Below are 24,682 nucleotides of genomic sequence, written 5' to 3' on the forward strand. Positions count from 1 at the left end.
GCTTATTACCTTACTTAATACAAACATTCTGCTGCAAAAAACAGTCTCCTTACGCATTGTACACGTTCCTTCGAGAAATATTTCTCTATGGCCGACCTGTTGAGATCAGTAATATGGAACCTTCATTTGGAAAACTCAAGCTGGAGGCTCCTCTGTCTTTTTTCAAAATCAGCAAATCCAAAGCCGCGAGGTAATGTTTCCCATTGAACCCATAAACTGTCCTTAAAGTCATTTGCCTAACAAGAGTTAAGGTGCGAAAGCATGCTGATGAGATATTACAACTGTATTGTAAATGGTAATCTTGCTGTATTGCACCTCCTATTTTTAGGTTCAAGTTTCAGCAGCAGTTCACTGAACAGCAGTTCAAGACTCAAACTGGAGTCTCCTCTGTCTTTTCTTCAAAACTGCAAAAGTAAAGCAAAAAAAGAGCCTTTTTCACATCTATAACATCTTCAGACATCACCCACCTGGAGTCAGCCTCTGGGCAGATCCAAAACCCGCTGAAACTCCACCTTAAGTCCCTCTTCGAGGTGGACGATGTGGCTAAAGAGGGGAAGGAGATCTTTGCTCAGACTATTTACTCGGTCCCAGGTAAGTGGTAGAAAATGGATGGAGCTTTGGCGCTAAATGTTTTTGTTATCTTCAGAAATAAAAATAGACATTTATCAACAACACAGCACATCTATTGTTGTGTCTTACTCCGTTGTTTATTCAGTATGATTGTCATGGGTATGAGATGTAAGAAAATGGTAAATGTTGCAACATTCATATACCGTGGATTCAGACTAACATGCAACAAGGCACCAAATTCTATGTAAAAAAAATGAAAGGAAAACATTTCCAGGCTTTCCAACACTACTCATCATATAACACTTTGGACAGGACTCAAATGTAATTGGTGGAAAAATAAACGTATCCCAAGTCTGCAAATGCTATTGGCAAAATGGTGTGTTGTGAAATGTTTGCATATGTGTGTTTTTCCTAATTAGCACTACATAAAAGGCTATGATCATGAAAACGCCTTCATAACAAACTACAGTGCAAGACAATTTGCTGTCTGTTAAAAAAATTCCCTCTAGAAATGTCATCATTTCCTCGCAGCTCATGACTTTCACACATAAACTATCGTTCTAACTTCAAATGACAAAACATTTGGAGCCAAACGAAGCACCGAGAACTGTCGAGTGCAGACGACTGAGGGCTTCCAAGGAATTTCTCGGTCACTTTCGGAGAAACTTGCTTTCCCGCTCTACTGTATTTACACAATCTGATGGCTCAGGTCCCGGCTTGGTCTTTTTCCGCAGTTTGAGCTGATGCAGTCTGATCCTTCAGTGGCGTGTTAAGGGCGAGCTGCATGGCCCAAACACTCAGGGGCCTCATGTAAGCCAGAGAGCGGTAGATGCCCTTCTCACAATAGGCCTCAGGGGTCTGGAAGGCCATGCCCAGCCTCTCCCACACCGTCCGGTAACAACCCTCCGCCGTGCGCATACCCTCCTCCTGCATTCCCTGAGGAAAAAAGGCAGCAACAGAGGCTTAAGATGTAAAAGTCAGAAGACTGCTGAATAATATGTTTATGCATTTAGGAGGAGCTTTTATCTAAAGCAACTTACAGGTAGGCAGATAGGGTACAGGGCCTTGCCTAAGAACCCCTACTGGAGGTAATACCTTTCATGCAGGGGATTTGAATCCAGGTCACCCACATAAAAGGTGGCAATCTTATCATTACACTATCCAATAATGTAATATTGGGTGTAAAAGTCAGAAGGTTGCTGAATAATATGTTTATGCATTTAGGAGGAGCTTTTATCTAAAGCGACTTACAGGTAGGCAGATAGGGTACAGGGCCTTGCCTAAGGACCCCTACTGGAGGTAGTACCTTTCATGCAGGGGATTTGAACCCAGGTAGCCCCATGAAAGGTGGCAATCTTACCATTACACTATCCAATAATAAGTAATAGTAATAGTCAGAACATTGCTGAATAATATGTTTATGCATTTAGCAGGAGCTTTTATCCAAAGCGACTTACAAGTGAGGATATAACGTTCCAGCTAACGTCAAAGCTAACAATAAGCTAAATGCATAACCTGAGGTGTGTGAAATGAGTTTGGATGTATGTTGCTGTGCCTAAAGTGACCAAATAACCTTCCAAAACTCGACTGTTCGTTGTAAAAATAAGAAAAACATCATATTTACCATTTAAACTACAATCTAAGCATCTGATGATAAAAAGTATAAATGTCACCTGTGACCCTGAGAGTCAGATTCAAGCGATGGTTTCAACCTACACTCTGGTTCTCACCTCATGGATCATAGTGGCTGCCAGTCCATAAACGACTCCGATCCAGACCTCATCCGACTGGACACTGGAGCGGTCGGGCACGCCTTCAGGGCGCATGCCGTTAACCGCCCCCATCTGGCCTTCGGCAAAACTCATTACATTCAGGTCAAAGACAGATTTAAGCGCACTTTGGATCTTTTCTTTTGGGAAAGCCTGAGGGGACAAGGAAGGGGACATTTTCATGTTAAATCCTGATCTAAAACAGTTTCTTTGCTTATATTTGTGTATCCTGGAGCTCAGAGGAAGGACTTTTCTATGATATTGTATCAAATGGAGACGCTATGTTACACATAGCTAAACAATGTCAAACTGATTCATTCATATTAAGAGGATTTTGCATTTCTGACACATGGGAAAAACCTGATAAGGGAAATATATGTAAACAGTGTTTTCCTGCATTTCACCAAAAGACCAAATGATGACTTAATGTCTTTAGGATTTCCTCCCATTAGAAAACTGATGTCAGGTGTTCGAAACATTCAATTAAATTCAGTTTATCTATGAAGCGCCAAATTACAACAAATGTCATTTCAAGGCACTTAAATAATATGGTCCAATTCAAGCCAATTGGAATTCAATTCGTTATAATCATAACCCAATTAAATGGATTTAAAAATAATCCAATTAATTCATATAGAGCCAATTAAAAAATTAATATCCGAGCTAAGGAAACCAACAGATTGGACCGAAACTTGTCTTCAGTCCAATCTCCCGTCCTGAGCCTGAGGAACTGTGGAAAGGAACGACTCCCTTTTAACAGGAAGGAACCTCCATCAGAACCAGAACCAGGAGGAAACCTCTGGCAGAACCAGGAAGAAACCTCTGGCAGAACCAGAACCAGGAAGAAACCTCTGGCAGAACCAGACTCAGGAAGGAACCTCTGGCAGAACCAGACTCAGGAAGGGTGGCCATCCGCCTCCACCAGCATCGATTCCTTCTATAGGTGGAAGGTGTTGTGTATCTTGCCTGATACTCTCCTTCTCCCAGTCCAGATGCTTTGAGGAACCAGTGCCCAGCACACTGGTCTGACATGACACTGTTTGAAAGGTTTCTCCCGCTGCTGTCGTAGTTGTAGTATTTGCCTAAACGTGGAGGGAAAAACACCAGGAAGTCACCTAAAATCCTCGAGCTACATGGCAAAACTGTAGCAGAAGTAAAAAAAAGACATTTGGATCGACCTCACAGCTCGTGTGGGTTATTCCCAAAGTGGTGAACACATGTCATGGATTTAATAACTACAAATTCACTGAGTTTTTCCCTCTGATGACAATGAACTAACCGAACTTTCCCCTCCACCTGGACCCAATATACCTTCACATTCAGTGACCTACGCATGGAGGCTTTCTGTAACAACAGCTACAAACTTTGCTTTCTTGTCCCTGACCCACTGAACACGAGAAACATTTCCAACATGATAAATGCTTGTTAGAGCTTACCGTTCCACAGCAGTTTGTCAAAAGCAGCGCTGCCTCGGTCCAAGAGGTCTCTGTAGCGTTTGTAGGTCTCCTCGCTGTCCACCAGTTTGGCCATTTTACACATCACACACAGGGACGCCAACCACAGACCGCCACAGTACGCACTTCAGAATATAAATAAATGATACAAGTCAAAATATGTTCATTAATATCACCTCCTCCTCATCCAAATATCGTGTAAAAACATCCTGATCAACCGTTTAGCTTCTCTTGGTTTAACCAACACAGTTTTCTCCTGGTTTACTTCGTATCTTTCCAGTTGGACCCACTTCATTCAGTTAAAGTCCCAGACCTCCTCAGTTAGCAGGGGTGCCCCAGGGCTCTGTCCTGGGGTACCTGCTTTTCATCATCCCATTCAGAAAACATCATATCCATTTCCACGGTTATGCAGACTCCACCCAGCTCCACCTATCCTCTAAGACCGTCCACACTTGGTTTTCCCATAGTTTTCTAAATGAAACAGTTTTTCTTTACCCATTAACAGTTCTTTTGTCCCTCCACTCTCTCCTTCACTGCCTGCATAAATAACATCACCCAGTCTGCTTATGTCCACCTCTGTAACATCAACTGGTTTATGCTCTCGTCACATCTGGCCTCGATGACCCCCCCTTCACACAACATATCACCCTTGTCCTTAAAATTCTTCACTGGCTTCCAGTACGTTTAAACTGTAGAATTCTGCTTCTAACACTTAAAACTTAAACGTTACAATTTCACAGAGAAGAAACAAAGTGGAACTCGGTTGGAGTTGTTAGAAAAGGCTGATTTTAATAAGCCTTACATCAGCTGGTCCCGTTTCAGTGAAATAAGCCTCACCTTGGTCCAGTCACCGTCCAGCCATCATATGTCTGATCAGCATATCCTGAGTTCTCTATTAGGCCATCTCCATCCAGGTCAAACTTCATCTCCGACTCCATCACAGCCTAAAGAAAATGAAGGTCCAGAGTATGAAAACTGAGCGGAACAAAACCCTATAAACAAGTCCAAGTCCACATACTTAAGTCATCTTCAGAAGCAGGTAAGTTTGGATTAATCACCATCCCAGTTTTGAACAGCTGGGCTCTTCTTCACTGGCTGGTTCTGTGTAGTTCTGCTATTTTTAGAGGATTTCTGGCCTTTTCTGAATGGTTCAAACCGAAGACCAAATGGTTCTGAGACAAACCATCAGGAGTAACAGATTAAAGGGGAATGAAGTGGTCCCAGTAGAGTGCCTGTGTAGAAATCCCTCCGTTAGCTCTCCTATAGCTGCAAGTAGCCACATAACAGCAGCTATGAGCTAACAGAGCTATAGCACACGTTCGTTCATTCATTCTTCTTAAAGTATTGGTGAAATAAAGACAGATAATGCCTTATTTAGAGGCTGCATCGTCTAAGCGTCTAAGTTATATGGATTGTGAGTTATCTAAATATCTTCTGAAGGACGCCGACTTTCACCAAACTGTTCTCGGTGAGTAGATGAACGTAATTCATGCCAGAAATAAGGTCCAGGTTTAAAAATACCGGAGTTCCCCTTTAAAGACTTCATCTTTGAATGTGGAGCGAACTGAAGTAGCTTCCCACCCGTCTGTTATCTTCCATTTATCTGTTCTCGGTTCGCAGAGGCAACAGGTCCAGGAAGGAGACCCAAACATGCGTTTCTCCAGCTCCACCGTGGGAATCCGGAGGAATTCCCTGGTCAGATGGGACATGTAACCCCTACAATGTGTTCTGGGTCTGCCCCGGGCCTCCTTCCAGTTAGTCGTGCCCAGAAAACCTCCAAATGGAGGCAACCAGGAAGCATCCTGAGCAGATTCCTGATCCACTTCAGCTCCTTTCAATGTGCAGGAGCACCGGCTCTACTCCGAAATCCCTAGTTCAGCCACATGGAGCCACAACCTCCTTCTTTTTCTTCTTTTCTTCCTCTGTTCCTCTCTTCGTTGATGCCCACACTTTGTTCCCATTTATATTTCAAGAGAACAAGCACTTTTAGGACTCCACTGCCTATCAGTTGGATGTAGAGTGGAGAAACTTGATCATGATGTTACCTACCGGCCTGTCTGTGCTGTTTATGTCGTACATAATAAAAAAATAACTTTCAGTGAGTGATACCTGGCAGATGGGCCACATGTCCTGCAGGTACTGACTGTCCTGGGTTAGATGAAAGTCCCTGTAGACCTGCAGGACAAACTTCAGGTTCAGGTCTTTCCAGTCTGCAGTGTCATGGATGAGGTAGGCGTTCACCCTCTGCCAAGGTTCATCATCTGGGAAGAGACGATGTGACACGGTGGATTATAATCTGCAGACTTTTGAGTGGCTGAAAGACACTGATGATCAGAATGTGGCAGAAAACCTTTGAGAGACGAGAGCAGCCATGGTGTATAAAGTGGAACAATAAACCACTTTAAGTAGGGTCTTTATGCAGAAATATTTTGTTCTCAAACACCCTCAGCGATGCTCTGATTATCACCTGGGTCTCCGATGTCATGAGGCACCACGTTCTTCGTCTTGACAGGAGAATAACGACCACTCATGAGATGGAGCCGCTCCGTCGGGTCCTGCTGAACCACGCTGCCGGCTGGGGAGAGATTGGAGCTGACAAACCTGGGTCTGCTACGGCTCTTTATCTTTATTACAAGCTTAGATAACAGAAAACACGCCAACATTTCACTCACCGATATCATATTGCACACTTAAGGCCAGCTTGGGCCACAGCATGATGAGTGCAAAGGAGGCGTAGAAGTGCACGTCGTATGTGTTGTACATTCGATACTCTTGACCTGGAAAACGTGGGCAGAGCGTTCTTTTCAGTTTCTCCAAGTTTAAACAGTCATTCAGCAGCGTGGAAATGTCCCGTCGCCTACCTTCGAGGTAAGCAAAGCGTCCGTAGTCCCTGACGACAGCGGGCTGAGCTGGCAGACCTCCGTCCTCGCTGCGCACGCCGCCGCTGACATCGGCGTCCTCCGGCAGCTCTGTCCACACGGTCCCTCCGTCCGCCACGAAGTACAGCTCATTAAACAGAGCCGACTTATACCAGGAGGGGAGAGAACTGCGGCGTGGCAGAGGAAGACGAGTAAGAAACAGCAAGAAGAGAGAGATTTCATCTTTACTGAACCTGTACAGCTGCTGTGACCCACCTGTCCTGCAGTACAGGTCTCTGCCACTCCTCAATGCTCCTCTCCCACTGCTTGTAGTGCGTTAGCGCGTAATGACCGAGGGAGGGGGCCGCATCCCCTTTGGTCCCAAAATAACGAGCGTATCTCCTTCAAACGGAAAAGATAAAGATGCCTCAGCTGAATTTATGACACGTTTGTTTGTTTGTGGGCTCATTGAACTCATTTTTTCTGCCTCAATCTTTGGGAATTTTCCACAAAACAACCTTAAAAAGTGAGATGAATTAGTGATGAGCACCGGTGTTGTGTTCCTGCACGGTAACCTGAGCGGGAGGGCGGCCGACACAAAGCCCAGAAGCCGCATTTATATGCATAACGGCGCTACTGACTTTACAGTCATGAGGTTACACTGGAAGAAAAGGGGAGGCCTCCTCCCGTCTTATTAGTTTAACTTTGGAGGCTCCTCATATCTTTGCTGGTTCCAGCTTCTGTATGAAGCTTGATTTCCTGAACAAAGACGATATTAACTACTCTGCGCCAACAAAGACAGTGACAACAGATAATAGACGGATAGAACCTCGTGTGGCTAATGATTTTGCATGATTTCAGGAGTCAGACAGCCCTGCGTCAGCTTTGTGTTTGTGTTGACCGACTCCAGCGACTCTGAGCCTCACTGAGGCGTAACCAAGAGCAACGAACACCACAAAGTAAACTGTCCAGCGACTCTGAGCCTCACTGAGGCGTAACCAAGAGCAACGAACACCACAAAGTAAACTGTCCAGCGACTCTGAGCCTCACTGAGGCGTAACCAAGAGCAACGAACACCACAAAGTCAACTGTCCAGCGACTCTGAGCCTCACTGAGGCGTAACCAAGAGCAACGAACACCACGAAGTCAACTGTCCAGCGACTCTGAGCCTCACTGAGGCGTAACCAAGAGCAACGAACACCACAAAGTCAACTGTCCAGCGACTCGGAGCCTCACTGAGGCGTAACCAAGAGCAACGAACACCACGAAGTCAACTGTCCAGCGACTCTGAGCCTCACTGAGGCGTAACCAAGAGCAACGAACACCACAAAGTCAACTGTCCAGCGACTCTGAGCCTCACTGAGGCGTAACCAAGAGCAACGAACACCACAAAGTAAACTGTCCAGCGACTCTGAGCCTCACTGAGGCGTAACCAAGAGCAACGAACACCACAAAGTCAACTGTCCAGCGACTCTGAGCCTCACTGAGGCGTAACCAAGAGCAACGAACACCACAAAGTAAACTGTCCAGCGACTCTGAGCCTCACTGAGGCGTAACCAAGAGCAACGAACACCACAAAGTAAACTGTCCAGCGACTCTGAGCCTCACTGAGGCGTAACCAAGAGCAACGAACACCACAAAGTAAACTGTCCAGCGACTCTGAGCCTCACTGAGGCGTAACCAAGAGCAACGAACACCACAAAGTAAACTGTCCAGCGACTCTGAGCCTCACTGAGGCGTAACCAAGAGCAACGAACACCACAAAGTCAACTGTCCAGCGACTCTGAGCCTCACTGAGGCGTAACCAAGAGCAACGAACACCACAAAGTCAACTGTCCAGCGACTCTGAGCCTCACTGAGGCGTAACCAAGAGCAACGAACACCACGAAGTAAACTGTCCAGCGACTCTGAGCCTCACTGAGGCGTAACCAAGAGCAACGAACACCACAAAGTAAACTGTCCAGCGACTCTGAGCCTCACTGAGGCGTAACCAAGAGCAACGAACACCACAAAGTCAACTGTCCAGCGACTCTGAGCCTCACTGAGGCGTAACCAAGAGCAACGAACACCACAAAGTCAACTGTCCAGCGACTCTGAGCCTCACTGAGGCGTAACCAAGAGCAACGAACACCACAAAGTCAACTGTCCAGCGACTCTGAGCCTCACTGAGGCGTAACCAAGAGCAACGAACACCACAAAGTCAACTGTCCAGCGACTCTGAGCCTCACTGAGGCGTAACCAAGAGCAACGAACACCACAAAGTCAACTGTCCAGCGACTCTGAGCCTCACTGAGGCGTAACCAAGAGCAACGAACACCACAAAGTCAACTGTCCAGCGACTCTGAGCCTCACTGAGGCGTAACCAAGAGCAACGAACACCACAAAGTAAACTGTCCAGCGACTCTGAGCCTCACTGAGGCGTAACCAAGAGCAACGAACACCACAAAGTCAACTGCATGCGTGCATAACGGGCTTGTTTCTGGGGTACCTGATGTGTTCCCTCTCCCTCGACCCGAAGCTGATCCTGGGCATGTCCCAGGCCAGACAGAACTCCAGACTGTTCTGTTTCTGGGCCGGCACCGAGCAGCCCGCAGCCAGCGCTGCAGCCACCTTTTCTCCCTTTGCTGTCGGCGGGCTGGATCCTGCAGGGAAACACAGGAGGTTACTGAGGGAAGTTAGAATAAGAAACACGAGGCATCTTTAGCAAACTCAATCAAAGGAATTCAACTGAAATATCCCCCATGTAAGAGCAGCTTGTTTTCAGGTTTCTGAGACTCGGGTCGACGCAAATTAAAGGCGGTAGACGCACTTTTTCAACCCCAGACTGATCTTTAGTGGCCTTTTTACATTTTTGGGGGGGGGGGTTTAATGCCTTGTGAAGAATAAAACAACAAAAAAAGATGTGCCTGTAAGTCCCAGTTGATCATGTGACTCTAAAGCCTGCTTAACACAAGATTAAATGTTCAAATGATTTATTAAAGTCATGCTTGTTGCCTCATTTATCACATACACCTGCTTTATCTTTCAGTGTTTTTTCCCCATTTCAGTTCATTTAACTTCAGTCATTTATCCGACAGGTTTGCTGGAATAACATTGTGTTGAGAGGACGGTAGAAACTTCAGTAGGTCTCTGAGTTTTGCTCCAGTTTATCAGAACTGACCTGTCGGAGAGTCCAGCCGACCATCAGTGATGAGATCGCTCCACAGACTGCTGCAGGTTCCCTTTGGACTGAATGCGGTCTGGTGGCTGACGTCCCTCCCAGGCTGGGAAAATGTATGCACAGATTCTTACTTTAAGCCACCTACAAAGCTGCAACAAGTCAGGAAATCAAGTCGAACCTGTTCTCGGGCTGCGATGCACAGGGTGTAAGGGTTCACCGCGGCGCAGTGGTGCAGCAAAACCCCAGAAACCACCTCGCCCTCCTTCTCCAGGTGGAATGGTTCGTTCCAGTGTCCGCCGCTCTTGTCATCCTTGTGCCCCGATCCGTTGACCATTGTAAACATGATGGAGACATCCAGAGCGTGGTCATTTCTGTTCTCTATGTCCCACACGAACACTGCGGCCGGGAGACTCGAGTCCTGAGGAGGAAAACTGTTAGCATGGCAACGGAAATCCTGTGGTTGAACTGAGCAGGAGGAATGTCGACTACCTGGTAATCGTGAGGGATGACCGGAGAAATCTGCCTGCAGGTCAGGGTGACGTTCTGCCCCGGCAGGTGGTACACAGTCCAGGCGCGAGGGTACAGCGAGTGATAGAAGGCGTACTCGCCACAGTAGCCCCAATTCCAGCCTTGTAGTGTGGGTGGACGCTCCACAGAGAGCACCTGCTGGTAAACGGTTTGACCTCCACGGCGCAAACACACTGTGAACTGGGAAAAGAGGAAAAGTTTCTCCAGAGCCGTCTTAAAAACTCTCAGACTAAACATTTATCACTTCACAACTGATCCATCACTTCAGCTCGAGCTGTAAAGCTGAACTCTGTGAGCATTTAGCCGATTCACGGCGGAGGAAGCTGCCATAAAAGTGAGTGATGAAGCCTGTAAAAAAGACTGAGACATCTTTATGAATCAGTAAAAATGATCATCCAGAGGCCCTTCGAGCAGCTAAACCCGGGCGATGTGGTCTTTGGAACGCCTGATCTAAGGATCTCAGGCAGGGAAGGCCTTTTTAATTGCACTTTAATTTCACTTCGAGGTCGTTTTATTACTTGTATGATCTGTAAAGCACTTTGGCAGATGTAGTTCTTGGACTTAGCTCACATTCATATAAGCCAGGACCAAAAACAGACCATGCTTAGCCACAACAACCAGTGCAGCTGCGTCGCTCGCCAAGATTAAAACGCCACGGTGGCGTCCACACACTCCAGGGACTGGATAGGTGTGCATAGAGGACGCATCACAGATCATGGCGCTCCTTCAAACTGTGCAAACACTGTTAGAATTAGCTGAGCAGGTAGAATCTAATAATATATCTGGGTCTGATGCCCGTGGACAACCTAGGATAGACTGGATAGTGTAGCGGTAAGATTCCCACCTTCCATGTGGGAGAGTTCAAATCCCCTGCATGAAAGGTATTACCTCCAGTAGGGGTCCTTAGGCAAGACCCCCTTAGCCTACCTGCCTAACTGTAAGTCGCTTTGGATAAATGCATAAACAGAAACATAAACACACTGCTAACGAGTGAAGGAAGTGATTTCCAACCAGCAGGAATTGCTTTAAGATCATCATGCATCACATTAGGTCGGCCACAACTAAAGGCTTCCCAAAAAGTAGACTGCAACGTGGATTTCACCTCAGTGGTTTTAAGTAGTAACACTTAGAATCCATCAATGCATTTTTTATAGCCTCTTAATCCAATTCAGGGTCGGGGGGGGGGGGGGGGGATCTGGAGCGAACCCCAGCTGCCAGTCGGCAGAGTTCACCCTGAACGGGTCAATATTTTCTTTCCCTAAAGAGCTCATCTCATTCAGATCACCTGGTTGGCGGTGACAGTTTTGTAGTGGTACATCCCAGGATTTAGTTGCCATCTGCAGAACTCCCCCCGCCAGCCCCTCGTAATGGTTCCTCCTCCAATGCCACCAAGTGGAGCGCCTGTGAACAGGATCAATTTAGAGTTTTACACAAGACACAGCCACGGTTTCCCTTTTAAAATCCACTAAAAAAAGTCCTAAACTGAACGTCACTCTTGTCATAAGACACACCTGCACTCACCGTAAATTTGACGCAAAGGCTGGGCGCCGAACATATCGATAAATGGAGCCTTCTTCTCCACCTGAGTCTTCTTGTACCACCATTTAAGATACCTGGATGGACACAGATCACCTCACAAGTCACACAAAGCTGCCAATATCAACAGAAGCCCACAAACAGATTGTTTAAACAGAAGGCACGTGCACTCAGGCGCGGTCATGCGTTTAAAGGTATCGATTAGGAACGTTTAAAAGTCACACGTGTCTCCTCGCCTGTTTACATTCCTCTGTTCACAGTCTGTTAAATGCAGCCGCAGCAGTTTCCGAGCTTTTAACCCTCCCGGCCGAAGCTGGAACAGCAGAGAGAACAGACGGGATTGTGCAGCTGCATAAAGGCCCACTTGTGAGATAAGGGCCGCGGAAGGTCGGATTTATCTGGGGACGGTCGGGCTCGCCGTGTCAAATTAATTAATCAGGCTTCGTTACTAAAGGTTTCAAACAGAGCCTGAAGCAAGAGGCTCGGTGGTTCAAAGAGCCACTAAGCTGTTTGTGCTCGGAAACAAGCTGGATTTTCTGCTAATTCGCCAAATAGAGCATGAAGCTGCCGTTTCTGAGTAGCCGAACAGGCCCAGATTATATTCAACCTTTACTAATCATCTTTTCCCCTCTTTTTCATTCCCAAAGTGAAGCTCTGAATGGGCTCCACAGCTGAAAAAAGCTCTCAAATCTGTGAGAAATGTGACATTTGTGACAGGTGAGGGAAATGACACCCGGTTCGATCAATCTTGATCGATCAGCAGTTTAGAAAAGGGGCGGATGATCAGCCCTGTCCTGCCGGTGCGGTTCTGCTGTGCGCCCCAGACAATAACTGCGCAACAAAGCGGGGCAGCAACAACCTCCCGGCTCCATTCAGGAGCAGATGAATCAGGTTTTTTTTCTTTTGAAGCCAAGGCTTGTCACATCTTGTTGTTCAGCAGTTCGGCTGCAATGCAAACAAAGGTCCGAACTCGGATCCTAGACCGCCTGAAAGAGCTCAAGCTGCAGACTTTAATTTATACTAATTTAAAGCTACTTTACAGCATTTCTACAGCTTTGGTGCCGTTATTACTGTTCATAAACATTGATCTAGGTGAGAGATGAAGGAGTGGTTCAGTCCCTCTGGTGCACGGCCGGCTGCAGTAATTAATAGATGTTGTCATGACAACAAACCACACCGAGCCACTCCTCCGTGGAAACGGGCTTTGCTGGGCGAGCAGTATGTTTGCTTAACTGCAACCTGCAACAAAAGTGAGGCACGGCTGTTTGAAGTGAACATCCAGAGTGCTTCATGTGAACTCTTCAGATCAAAGCAAAAATAAAGAAACAACACAACTCTCTGAGCTTTGCTGAGCTGCAGGAAGTGACATTCTCCAATTAGACTTGTGCCACTGTGGCTTCACGATGGTTTGAGACCTTTGTCGGCCCTGGTTCTCAGGATTCTCTCAAGCTCAACATCAGAGAAGTTTGTGAACCCTAAAACTATGTGCTTCTGACTCATTTTGAGTCCTGAAGGTCACCACTTTGGTTTCCAGCCTTGGCCCCAACGTTTTGCTTCCATTTTCTGCCAAATTCTCCTGTGTTACTTTAACAAGTCAAAGGTAACTCCAAAGCGTTTGTTCTGTTAGTGATTAATCTTCCATTTGAGAGCTCTTATGGTAACACAGAGCAGTAAAACTTCTGCACTTTGAACCGGCGGCTGACCGAGAAAAAGATCAAACACGGTTCACTTCCTCAAGATGAAAGCGACATTTTCAAGTTATCACTTCATATAATCGACCACAGCAACATACCGTTAGATTTCTGACTAAATCAAAGCCACAGCAGCTCCTTTATCCTTTGATGATGCGAGCAGACAACGCTCTTTTTTTAATTTAAGCTCCAAAAACCATTTCCTGATGCTGTGGAAAACTCGATTAACACAGTTTCCACTGCAGGCAATGGAAAGAACACCACTGTAACTATCACATTGTGTTTAATGGCAGCCTATAGTCCAGCTGCTGTGTTGACCCATGGCAGGATAAAGGGGAAAAGCAGGTGACAAAGAAAGACAAAAGCTCTGTAAATGATTAAGTCAGCGAGGGAATGTCTCACCTGATTCCAAGGCCGATGTGCTCGAAGAGGTTGGACAGCGAGACATCTTTCGCTTGAAAGGGCTTCCTCTTCTCCTTGAACTCGTGAGCCAGACAGATTCGCCAGCCCTCTTTGGGCACCCCGTACCCCATTTCCTTGGAGACGTACCTGCTCATGAGATCCGCTGTGGATTTCTCACCCCACTCTGAAGCCATTTTAGCACAATTTCAAGCACAAACCGGGAGCTTATAGTGGAAGATAGGAGCGAGAATACTTGCCACTACCTTTGGTAAACAGAGCTCACGGTGCTTTCAACACTGATGAGGTAGTTACAGGTGTGCTAGAAATCTTTACTTGGAAAACCTGCTGGCAATCCAGTGGGGTGAACAGCTTCTAAACTGATAACTTGATGCTTGCGAGGTAAATGGTCGCCCTTCAAGGTGGAGGTTCCAGTGCCATTTCTTTCTGAGTTAACACAACATACACCTCTCTGCTCCCTTTGCATAAGTCCGGATGTGGCTGCGCAGCTGTCAGCAGCCGTGGCTGGCTGGGTGACAGACAATAACAACGGGAAGTACTGAGGATGCCTCAGTCTTCTAGCAGGGACTCCTACAATGACATCAGACAGGGAAAAGAAAACGGTTTACAAAGGTTTGCCTGAATTAAACATGCATCAAGCTAAAAAAAAAATCTCAGTATTCAGCGGTTAGCTACAAGCAGCAAACTCCCATTTTTAACCTTCCAAGTCACCTAACGCTAGCTAAAACATACTTTTGTTTTGAAGCCAAACACATTAGATTCATTTATCCCTTATCAACCACAGAAAATACTTAATAATTACTTTAAATAAATACCCGTGTAACGTCGTCATCCCCGTGCAGCTCCAAGCTGTCAGGAATGTAGCTTCAGTTAGCAAAGCGTTGAATATGCATATCGCTCGCAGGGAAACCCGAGCGAAATCTTTCCCTCTCCTTGACTTTCAGGCGCATATTTTCTTTGTGTTTTTCACTAAAACCTCTGCCATATGTGGATGTAGTTCATCCAAACTTCAACAAAATTATTATATTTATCCTAAATTGGAAAACAAGGAAAAGTATATTGTTTTTAATGAGTGCTGAATTAGTTTTCAGTAACCAGTCAGGAAGTCAGCGATGCCTTACAAATGAAATTCTGGGAAAATTTACTAAAATGCACTTGGTTATGTACCATTAGAACTAGAAAAAGGGAGAGGTTGTTTCTCCCAATTTCCTTATTTGTTTCCTTTATTTTAAAATAATGGGTGTGTTGTGATAAATATGTATTTAGAAATATATTTATTTGCTTATACATCATTTTTTTGGCATTAATGTGGAAAAAACAACCGTTACTTGTAATTATTGCGTTTCCCCCAACCCGCGAGTTACCGTAGCAACAGCCAACACCTCGTCATATGTGGCTGAAAAGTGGTCTACCAAAAACTATTCCTGCAGTTATTTCACTGCAATTTTACTTATACATTTTAAAATAATGCAATAATATCATTATTTGTTTTTATTAAGGATATATTTGTTTAAGTAAATTGGTGTTGTTTTTGGTATAAAGTTTTATGGTTAAAGAGTTTTATTTTCCCATGTTTCGTTATTGGTCGCTCAGCAGCGGATGTGGAATGACTACATTTTTGTTTACTGTAGCTGGAGTGATAGCCGACTAGATACGCTATGTGCAATATCCCTTAAAATACAGTCAAATTGTAAATGTTTGTATCAGAGAAGTATATTTAGACTTGCGTTGGAATACCAGCATATTATCTCACGGTGGTCTCGCTAGAAGCTAAGGTATGCGTCTAAAATGCCTTTAAAACAACAGACTTTAGCAAACAAGTGAACTTCTGCCTGACCAGAGGTTTGAGATGTGTTTTTACTAACAGCTCAGTTGTCCAGCCTGAATGACAAATAAAGTATTTTAAGTTGAAGTGCATGATGTGTCCTTTTTAAGTAGCTGATTCTTTAATACCATGACGTTACGCTGCTGTTGTTTACCGCCACAGATGATCGAGGTGGTGGCCTCCATGGCCCGAGGCCCCGTGTTGCTGGCCGGGGAGCTCATGGAGTGCCTCATTACCTTCACCAACCCGATGTCTCATCTCTCCACCTCTGCGAGCAGGTATGATTTCACACCTGTCACCTCATCGCTTGCAAATAAAAAATAAAAAAACTGTCTGGTGATCCCATCCTCTTTTTTTAAGTTTGCAGACTGATAAACAGGTGATAAAAACTTAACCCTTGACCCCGAAGTCGTCCCTTTTTTAAACTCTTGGAGTTTTTTTACTGATATATTTTGAATCCATTTGCCCAGCTGCAGGAACAAACTCATTACAAACCAATACAGCTGTTCTGGAGATTACTTTTACGTTTTGATGAAGCATTTTCATCCACTTGGAACTGTGTCTGTAGCCAAACACTCAAAAGAATATGTTTGGATTCGGCCAAAACGTGCAGATTGCATTGATAATGGAGGAAGAAAGATGCTGGTACTTGAGTAATCAGTTAGGAAATTGTACCCTACCAATGACAAGTTATGGGGTGAATTATTGAAGAGAAACTTTAGTTTTGTTTTATTACCTTTGCCTACAGAAATCAGGTCATTTCTCTCGTGTAAAGAGGTTCTTTCAGAATAGAGAAAAGTTGTTCATCTTGATTTGTTACTCAGTTATTGTTATTATATGATGTCTTGCAGCATATTGACTGCTTACTAAAAGATGCAGGACATGTAAATCAGTCGTTGACTCAGTCATCTTTCCCTTGTGGAACTCGTTTTGCGATGGAGAAAGATGGCCGCCCCTCCGTTTGAATAGTTTATTTTGCTCAGGAACCTTCATAACTGAGGGAAATAACATGGAAATGTCAAAGTGACAGCCACGATTGGAGCTGTTCGAACTCCCCAAACACTAAGAAAAGCAGCTCCAGTGCTTCCTTATTATCTCCTTCAGCCGAGGAAACACTGGTCAACCCTTTACGAGAGAAAGGAGATGATTCTGTGCCACAATTTCATGCAGCTGCAACTTAATGCAACACTTTTAATCTACTGTGATTCATGTGGATAAATAGGAGGATGACTGTGAGCAACTGGTGGCACCACAATAATTAACCATTTTAAAGTTTTCTTTCCTTTTTCAGTTACAAACTTTGAGAGTAAAGTCATATTCTGTATCATCTCTAATACAATATTTCTGAGATTTGTGCATCTAAAGCGTGTTTTTGTAGAATATTTGTTGAACATTTGTAGTTTCGGTGCTGCAGACCCACATCCCAGCTCAGAGCCGGTGTGGTCATCTTTTTCCTGAGTCTTTAAGAGTTTTTCCTGCCACCTTTCCTTAACCCTGTGACATTTTCCACAAGGTCAAGGAAAAGATGTTAGGAGGTCCCTGGTTATCGTGGAGGTTTCTTTCTATTAAAAGGGAATTTTCCCTTATATACTCAGGATGGAGGATTGAACTGAAGAGAAGACGCAGTCCATTGGTTTCCTTAGTTAGGCAGCTTTTTATGAATCTGACTTAATTGGATTCTAATAAATTAGACTGTATCTTTAAAGTGCCTTGAAATGGCTTTTGTTGTTAGTTGGTGCTATATAAACTGAATTAACCCTTGTTATATGTGTCACAGTGAGATGCTGGCGTGGGCCAGCGCCCAGATCCACTGTCAGTTTCATGCCAGTGAGAACAGAGTAGCTCTGCCGGCTCAGGGCAACAAACAGGATGTCCAAGCTGAGAGCGACACGGTGCTTATTCCAAGCAGAGGTGAGCAGGTCGAACAGAATCTGAGCTGAGCCTAAACTAAAAGAATTAACAAATATTTTATAGTATTATGTTACATATGATTTCAGAAGTTTCCGGGTTTTATTTTGTGGTTTTCTTCGTGTTAAACGCCGCTTTCGCCTTGTTTCAACAGGAGAACGGGGGCAGTGTGTGCTGGACACACCACCCAAGATACTATTCTGTGACCTGCGCCTGGACCCCGGAGAGAGTAAAACTTGTATGTTTACAAATGGGAAAACATTTGGATCCAGAAAGATTCACAAGTTGGAAATAATCTGCCCTTTAATGTGTGTCATAAACTGACAAATTAGCACCTCCTTTACAGGAAGAAAGCGTCGACTCTTAGAAAGCGGGTAACATTTCTGCGGCTCTCTCCCACAGACTCATACAGCGAGGTGGTGCCCGTCGACGGGCCTCCGAGTTTCCGTGGGCAGGCGGTGAAGTACGTCTACAAACTGACCATCGGCTGTCAAAGGGTCAACTCTCCCATCAAACTCCTCCGAGTCCCCTTCAGGGTGCTGGTTCTGCAAGGTGAGATGGACGTGGACCACAGTGCCACCGGCTTTGGTCGAAGTTACTAAAGGCTCTTTGTCTTTGAATGAGCAGAACAAATTCAAGATATCTGTGCTGCGAAATGTGCCCCGAGGTGAGAGGAGCTCTCTGAATTATTCTGAATTAAGGGCCGTTTATGCTTCTCCGTCATTTTGACGTCGACGTTGCACCTCCAAAATATTCTAACATTACGTCGTGTAGACGGGGGCCTGTAAGGGCCGTGATTGGTCCGCTCAGGACGTCATTTCCAGCAGTTGCCTTTTCCGGTCTTAATGGCTGAACACGGCGAAGAAGCTCACTGACATTCGAAATGATCTAAAGTGCATTTGTTCATCCGGGTTGTAAATTCACCCGTTCAGCCTCGGCCGGTCGTACAGACCGGCATTTGTTCTTCAATAATGATGAGCTCCAGCTGCAAATACAGCTGCTCCACCTCGGTTGCCGTTGGTTACTGTTGTTAACTGTGACTGGAAGACAAAGCAAGGATTCGGCTATAACCTGAAACACACGCAGCCACACCCCCCTACCGGCATGGCGCTGAACTGCAGAGCGACGCGTTCCCTCGACGCAGAACTTCGAATGCTCAGTGAAGACATCAGCGTTCTGGAGGAGTATAAACGAGGACTTAGACTGAGCTGAAATGCTCTTTGCATTCTTCAGGTTTTGACACTTTTTACACACGAGTCGGTTTCATCCACCTCCGTTCAGCCACGTTCTGCTGTGATGTCATTTAAGGAAAGCCTGTTGTTGGCTTCGGATGTTCAGTGTTCTTCTTAAACAGAAGACACGTGTTTCATGGTGGGGACGGCCTTGTTTTGCCATTCATGGTGTACGTTTCTCTGTGAACAGAAACACAACAGTTGTGTTCTGGTTTTGACTTTTTTTACCTGTAGGCATGCCAGAGCCTCCGTTTCCTCAGGATGAAGAGGTTTCCCCCTCCAACCCCTTCCTGGAGGAAGAAGAAGCGAGCCGCAGGGACGCCCGGCCTTTGGAGAGGGCACTGGACATGCTGATGGTCACCACCTCAAGGCGCTGCCCTCGTGAGTCGGAGCTGCACTTAAAGCCCTTTATTGTCCTTCCTGATCTCACACTTTCATACAAATCCTTAATTGCGTATAGATGGGTGATGGAATGAAAAGAAAGTAGTTTTCTACTCAGATTTTCCTTTAAATGTCTACATTTCTGCACCCTTTGCTTTGTCCAGACATGTTTAATATCACCAACATGCGTGGGAAGGTGGCAAAGTTCTGCATCTTCAAGATTGTTTACAGACTCGGGGAGGACATCATCGGCACATTTAACTTCTCAGAGGGAGACATTCCCTGCTTGCAGGTGCGTTGGCTGCTGAGGTTTCCTTACTTATTCATCAGACTTCAGCTTTCCCTCGCTCACTGCCGATGTGTTCCTCAGTATTCGGTGAGCCTTCAGAGTGAGGAGGAGATCCAGCAGCAGTACCAGCGGCGACCCGGACAAGCCATCAGTGTGACCGGACACGGGCGCCACCTGGAGTCCTGCCTGCACACCGCCTCCAGCCACTTCTCTCTGCCCATCCCCCTCAACGTCACGCCGGGTTTCAGCACAGATATAGGTCAGTGTCGCACTTCTACATCAGTTTCATCTCAATTTCTTGACGCATTTATAAACCACTGATAAACTAAGAGCTAAAGTGGGTTCTTTTCCAAGGATGTGGGTGAGAAACTTTCCTTTTCAGACATTTTCAGGGACTTAACTCGGCTTCATCTGTCGTTAAAACTACACTAACGACACTGGTCACTTTTCCATTAATGTTTATCGTGCACAAAAGGCGGGACGTTGCGTAAAGTGATGTCATCAGACTGTTCTCGGGTTACGCCCCGAGTGGCAAAGACACAGCTGAATGACCGGAGAAGAGCGGCTTCTTTTAGATCCACAACAGATTCAGAAAGAAGTCGGGCTTTTCTCTTTAAAAAAAAAGAAGCCTAAAAGGTAAACAGAAGAGAGCCAAATGGGTTTGTGTCGTTCGCTAAAACAGCTGGAATCCAGACTCAGTGAACACTTTGTGTGCAGATGAGCCATTCAACATCTCCCGTGGATGAGATGTGAGCCGGCTGAGACGTTAACGGGTCTATTCTGCACATGAAGTTTGTACAGAAAGTGATTTAATCTGCAAAGGTTTCAGCCATTGTTACATATTGAGGGAAAATCTTTTTAGAGACCATTATAAACTCGTTTCATCACAACAGGTCACATTAACCCGATGAGAGCGCGTCGGTTCTCTAAAACTTAGCAACAGTGGATGGAAGCAGCTGCAAATATCACTTTTTTTTCACACGTTTCCAATTTAGTTTAACCCATTTAGGACCAATTCACTGTTAAATCCCCAAAAAGTCAACAGAAGCCAGTGTTATACGCCTGAGGGGTCGATTATAGAAGAGTAACCTGATAACACGCAGGGTTACTTCATCAGAAGCTGCAGAAGTTGCCTCATAACACCATAAAATTCCCATCAGACTTAACAAACATGCAGCATTGTGATAAGAAAGCAGTTTTCTTATTTATTCCTTTTCTAAATAGCATCTTTCTATCGTGATCGTGGTTAAACGCAGATTTTTCTGTCCGATGTCGTTCTTTTTGACTCGCTTTTAACAGCTTTAATGGACTCTTTTTCTTCACAGACGTGTCCTTATAGACGAGTAGAAATGCTGAAGGTTTACAGCTGAGTTAAAGCCTCCTGATCTGTCAGAGTCTCTCTGTCCGTTACCGTGGCAGCAGCAGCAGCTCACACTCGTGTTAAAACGTTAAACGGGCTGCAGTCACACGGTAAGAAGTAAAGAAAGAAAAAGGCCGGAAGCATTCAGCCGTAACTTTGGACATTAAAATGTTTTTAAGCCGTGACGATCTTGAGAAAGCCTCCCTGCCCTAATAAGTTCAAGGTTAGACGACTGCAATGGACTTTATGTCGGCGTCTCCCAGACTTCTCTCAGTCGCCTTCAACTGGTGCAAAATGCTGCTGCTGCCCATCTTTAACCAACACTAACAGACGTGTGGATATCACTCCTGTTCTTAACTCCCTTCATTAGCTTCCTGTCCTTTATAGAATTGATTTTAAACTTTTAATGTCTGTTTTTAAAGCTCTTAAAGGCCTCACCCCATCGTATTTATCTGAGCTTTTAACTGTAACCCTGGTAGAGCTCTGAGGTCAACAAATCAACTTGTTCAGGTCAAAATAAAAGCCCTGGGGTGACCGAGCCTTTTCTGCTGCTGCCCCCAGGCTCTGGAATAAGCTCCCCCCCCGAGATGCGTCTTATTTCTGACCTGGGCCTCTTTAAATCAGGGCTAAAAACATATTTATTTCAGATGGCTTTTAATACCCAGTAGTATGGTGACTCTTTTATATTATCTTATTCAATTTTGCTGTATTTTATTGCGTTTACTGTTATTTTATTGTTTTGTTCTTATTCTTTTCTTTATTTATTATCTGCTGTAAAGCACTTTGGTACCAAAATGGATTGTTGTAAAGGGCTGTAGAAATAAATGACATTTACATTAAATATAAAACACGTGGATGACTCCCAGGAAACTCAGTTAAAACTGTATTTTATTACCAGGTGTCTGTTGTCAGGTACTTCATGGGCCTTAAAGAACGAAATGTCTCACCTTTTGTTCAGATAAAGACCCGTTTCGCCGCCTTTTAATGATGCGTTCGGTGACGTAACGCTGATGTATCGCACGTCTCGACTCTCTCTGTTCAGTGACCCTCAGGTGGCGCTTGCACTTTGAATTCGTCACGGCCCGCGACCCCATGGAGCCGCCCACTGTCCTGCAGAACCAGTCGGAGGTCACGGTTTGGGCCGGGGCGGAGCACGTCAACGTGGACACCTTCAGCTGGAACCTGCCAATCAAAGTGCTGCCGACTAACCCGGCGTTGGCGTCCTACGTGTCCCAGTTCACGGGAACCAACAGCATTAATATTTGACTGCTGGGCTGCGTGTGTGAGGCTGGTTACTGTAACGTTATCAGGGATGACGTGTGTGTGTGTGTCTGAGGGGGGGGGGGGGTTAACTTTCTTTACAGAAATGATTCCAGTGGATCAGATGTTTGATTAATGCAACCTACTGTATGTTCAGCCTTTTTTCTCATGCACGTAGCGGTGCACTTTAGCTTAGTTGAACGTGGAACATCTTCCTTTTTGGATGCCCGTGACTCTTTATTTATTTAGTTTTCTTTTTTTTATGAAAGCAGCTTTTCTTACGCAAGATGTTTTCTTCTGTGTAACCGCTTTGCTTCCCGCTTGGACAGAGGCTGCAGCGGAGATGTAAGAACTACAAGAGAAAATTAAAGGGTGGCCTGAAATGTTTGTTTCAAAACAAGAATTTTATTAATTTTTTCCTTGTAAATGAGTTACAGCATGATATGTCAAAGTCAAAAGAAACATATATTAGTGTATGTGGTCTATATATTTGCTGTTATTTACAAGAAGTCAGAATTGGAGCCGTTAAAGATGGCAGAAGAAATTGCAAACGTTAAAGAAAGCAGATGTTTCACCGAGAAAGAAGTTTCATGAAGGAAGACAAACACCTGCTATTCTGGATTTTTAAACATTGCTTTGTTGGAGAAGAGGTGCCGCATCTTTTACACTGATGCACAACACGGATGTCACAGACGCTGTTTAATACTGGTTCAGTTTGTGATTTAAGAGAAACTGTTACTGGTAAGAAACTGTGGCGAGTATCAGCTTTAGGAGGAAAAAGGGCTGAAGTGTCACCGGTCTGCGGGCCTCTTTAGTTCTCAAGCTGTTGCTGCAGCTGAAGGGAGCCGTGACTCGGGTCCCTGTTCGCTTCACCCGAGACGCAGGGCAGGCGGGGGTCGGCCATCTGGACCAGGAAGGCTTTGCAGGTCAGGGGCTCTACCCGCACCTCACACCATGCGGGGAAGTCCACCGGCCGCTGCACCCTGAGCAGGGATGGGGACAGATGGACAGTCGCTGAAGCGCTCTTACAGCTTGAAATAAATCACTTTTTGTTGCCGTCTCTGCTTTATTCTTTGCAAAGATTATTCTGAAGAAGCTTGAAAGGAAAATGCAACAGTTGTAAAGCTGATTTGTTTTATAAATATGAGCCTCGGCCCCCTGCTGCGTTAAGTCCCTTCAACAATGACACAGTCATGATTAAGCAGCTTAAATACATTTTTGCTATATTACTCGTGCCGTCTGTACTTTAAATGATGTGAAACTGCAACCCAAGTTGTCCCAGGAGGACCCATGAATGTACATCTCCGAAGCTGGCTGCAGTGTGAAGTGCGGGCATCTGGACACCAAACCACAGAGGCTGTTTGTTTACTCACGTCTCGCAGCAACCGACTCCAACAGGGTGCAGACAGGTGCACTGCATACAGGCATTGTCCATCCAGGTTTCCCCCAGCGAGTAGTGCTTCCCCTCGAACTCACACAGAGCTTGGACAACACATGGGAGCGCAGTCTTTTTACACTGAAGCTCCAGTTTAAGTGAAAATGCATGGGGAGAGTTTAAAGAGTGATATCTCACCTCTGGAGTTAAAGTGGCACTCCATGGGTGCAGCGGAGGCGCCGCCGGCCCACAGGAGGAACCCTGCAGCTGTCACCAGGCAGTTCACCAAGGAGAGCTCCATCTTCATCTGGTCTCATCAGCTTGTGGTTCCTCCTCTCCCTTTATTCCCTCATTTATACATCCTGAGGGTTTACGACAGTGGCGTGGAGGTGTGGTCAACACCGTCATGTGGCCCACAGCCCTTGGCTGTGAAAGGTATCAGCGGCGCCATCCGTCAGGAATGAGGTGACGGTGGTGTTGTGTGGAGGAGGGAGTAAACAGAAGGGAATCTTGTATCTTGGCACGATTTTGGCACCGCAGAGATCAACTCTCTGCGCTTCAGCGGGCATGAACCTCCAAAGTGATAGAAACAATGACACATCCATGCGGTGACTAAGAGAGGGAAGGATAGGAGAGAGGTGAGCTGGAGGGCAGTGAAAGATGTCCAAGGAGAGTAGGAGGAGGAGAGGCCGAGGGATGGGATGGAATTATCTAACATGATTCATCACCATTCAGCCATCGGTTCTGTTTAAGTCAGGCCACTGAACAGCAGCTGAAAAAGTGACTAAAACACATGTAAAACACATGTATGCATTAGATTAGATTCAACTTTACTGTCATTGAGTTCAGGTACAGAGCCAATGAAATGCAGTTTGCATCAAAACAAGTGCAACATACAGAATTATTGACATAAAGGAGGCAGTAAAGTGACGGTACGATGGTATAAGTTAAAGTGACGGTGCAGAAGTCAGCAGGAAGACCGTGAAAAGACCGTGGCCTTGATGGTGTTTCTCCCCCTGCCCAGGCAGCGTTTGTGGGAAATGTCTGGGATGCGTTGGGCAGTCTT

General features: G+C 45.5%; 3 protein-coding genes across 3 annotated transcripts; 1 reads left to right on the top strand and 2 right to left on the bottom strand.

Annotated features, from left to right (window-relative positions):
* Positions 1-975: 975 nt before the first annotated feature.
* gba2 (glucosidase, beta (bile acid) 2) lies at positions 976-14,891 on the bottom strand. The gene is made up of 18 exons (XM_072376242.1): positions 14,802-14,891; positions 13,969-14,556; positions 11,861-11,952; positions 11,625-11,740; positions 10,301-10,519; positions 9,990-10,229; positions 9,812-9,914; positions 9,140-9,293; positions 6,928-7,053; positions 6,655-6,839; positions 6,466-6,570; positions 6,261-6,368; positions 5,903-6,054; positions 4,631-4,737; positions 3,776-3,918; positions 3,306-3,421; positions 2,301-2,492; positions 976-1,506 (listed from the first exon to the last, which is right to left on the bottom strand). Exons 2-18 carry the CDS (start codon positions 14,160-14,162, stop codon positions 1,276-1,278), a joined length of 2,583 nt encoding a protein of 860 aa, XP_072232343.1. The 5' UTR covers positions 14,163-14,556; positions 14,802-14,891; the 3' UTR covers positions 976-1,275.
* A 666-nt stretch (positions 14,892-15,557) lies between these two features.
* Positions 15,558-23,021, top strand: rgp1 (GP1 homolog, RAB6A GEF complex partner 1). Its single transcript, XM_072376571.1, has 9 exons — positions 15,558-15,761; positions 15,974-16,089; positions 17,589-17,722; positions 17,874-17,957; positions 18,122-18,271; positions 19,186-19,332; positions 19,497-19,624; positions 19,703-19,880; positions 22,024-23,021. The coding sequence occupies exons 2-9, from the start codon at positions 15,974-15,976 to the stop codon at positions 22,245-22,247; spliced, it is 1,161 nt and encodes a 386-aa protein (XP_072232672.1). The 5' UTR covers positions 15,558-15,761; the 3' UTR covers positions 22,248-23,021.
* On the bottom strand, positions 22,627-23,996 carry msmp1 (microseminoprotein, prostate associated 1). The gene is made up of 3 exons (XM_072376572.1): positions 23,815-23,996; positions 23,615-23,723; positions 22,627-23,224 (listed from the first exon to the last, which is right to left on the bottom strand). Exons 1-3 carry the CDS (start codon positions 23,921-23,923, stop codon positions 23,053-23,055), a joined length of 390 nt encoding a protein of 129 aa, XP_072232673.1. The 5' UTR covers positions 23,924-23,996; the 3' UTR covers positions 22,627-23,052.
* Positions 23,997-24,682: the final 686 nt, after the last annotated feature.

The sequence above is a fragment of the Leuresthes tenuis genome, unplaced genomic scaffold (genome assembly GCF_036924035.1).
Source record: "Leuresthes tenuis unplaced genomic scaffold, fLeuTen1.0.hap1 SCAF_22, whole genome shotgun sequence".
Taxonomy (NCBI): Eukaryota; Metazoa; Chordata; class Actinopteri; order Atheriniformes; family Atherinopsidae; genus Leuresthes; species Leuresthes tenuis.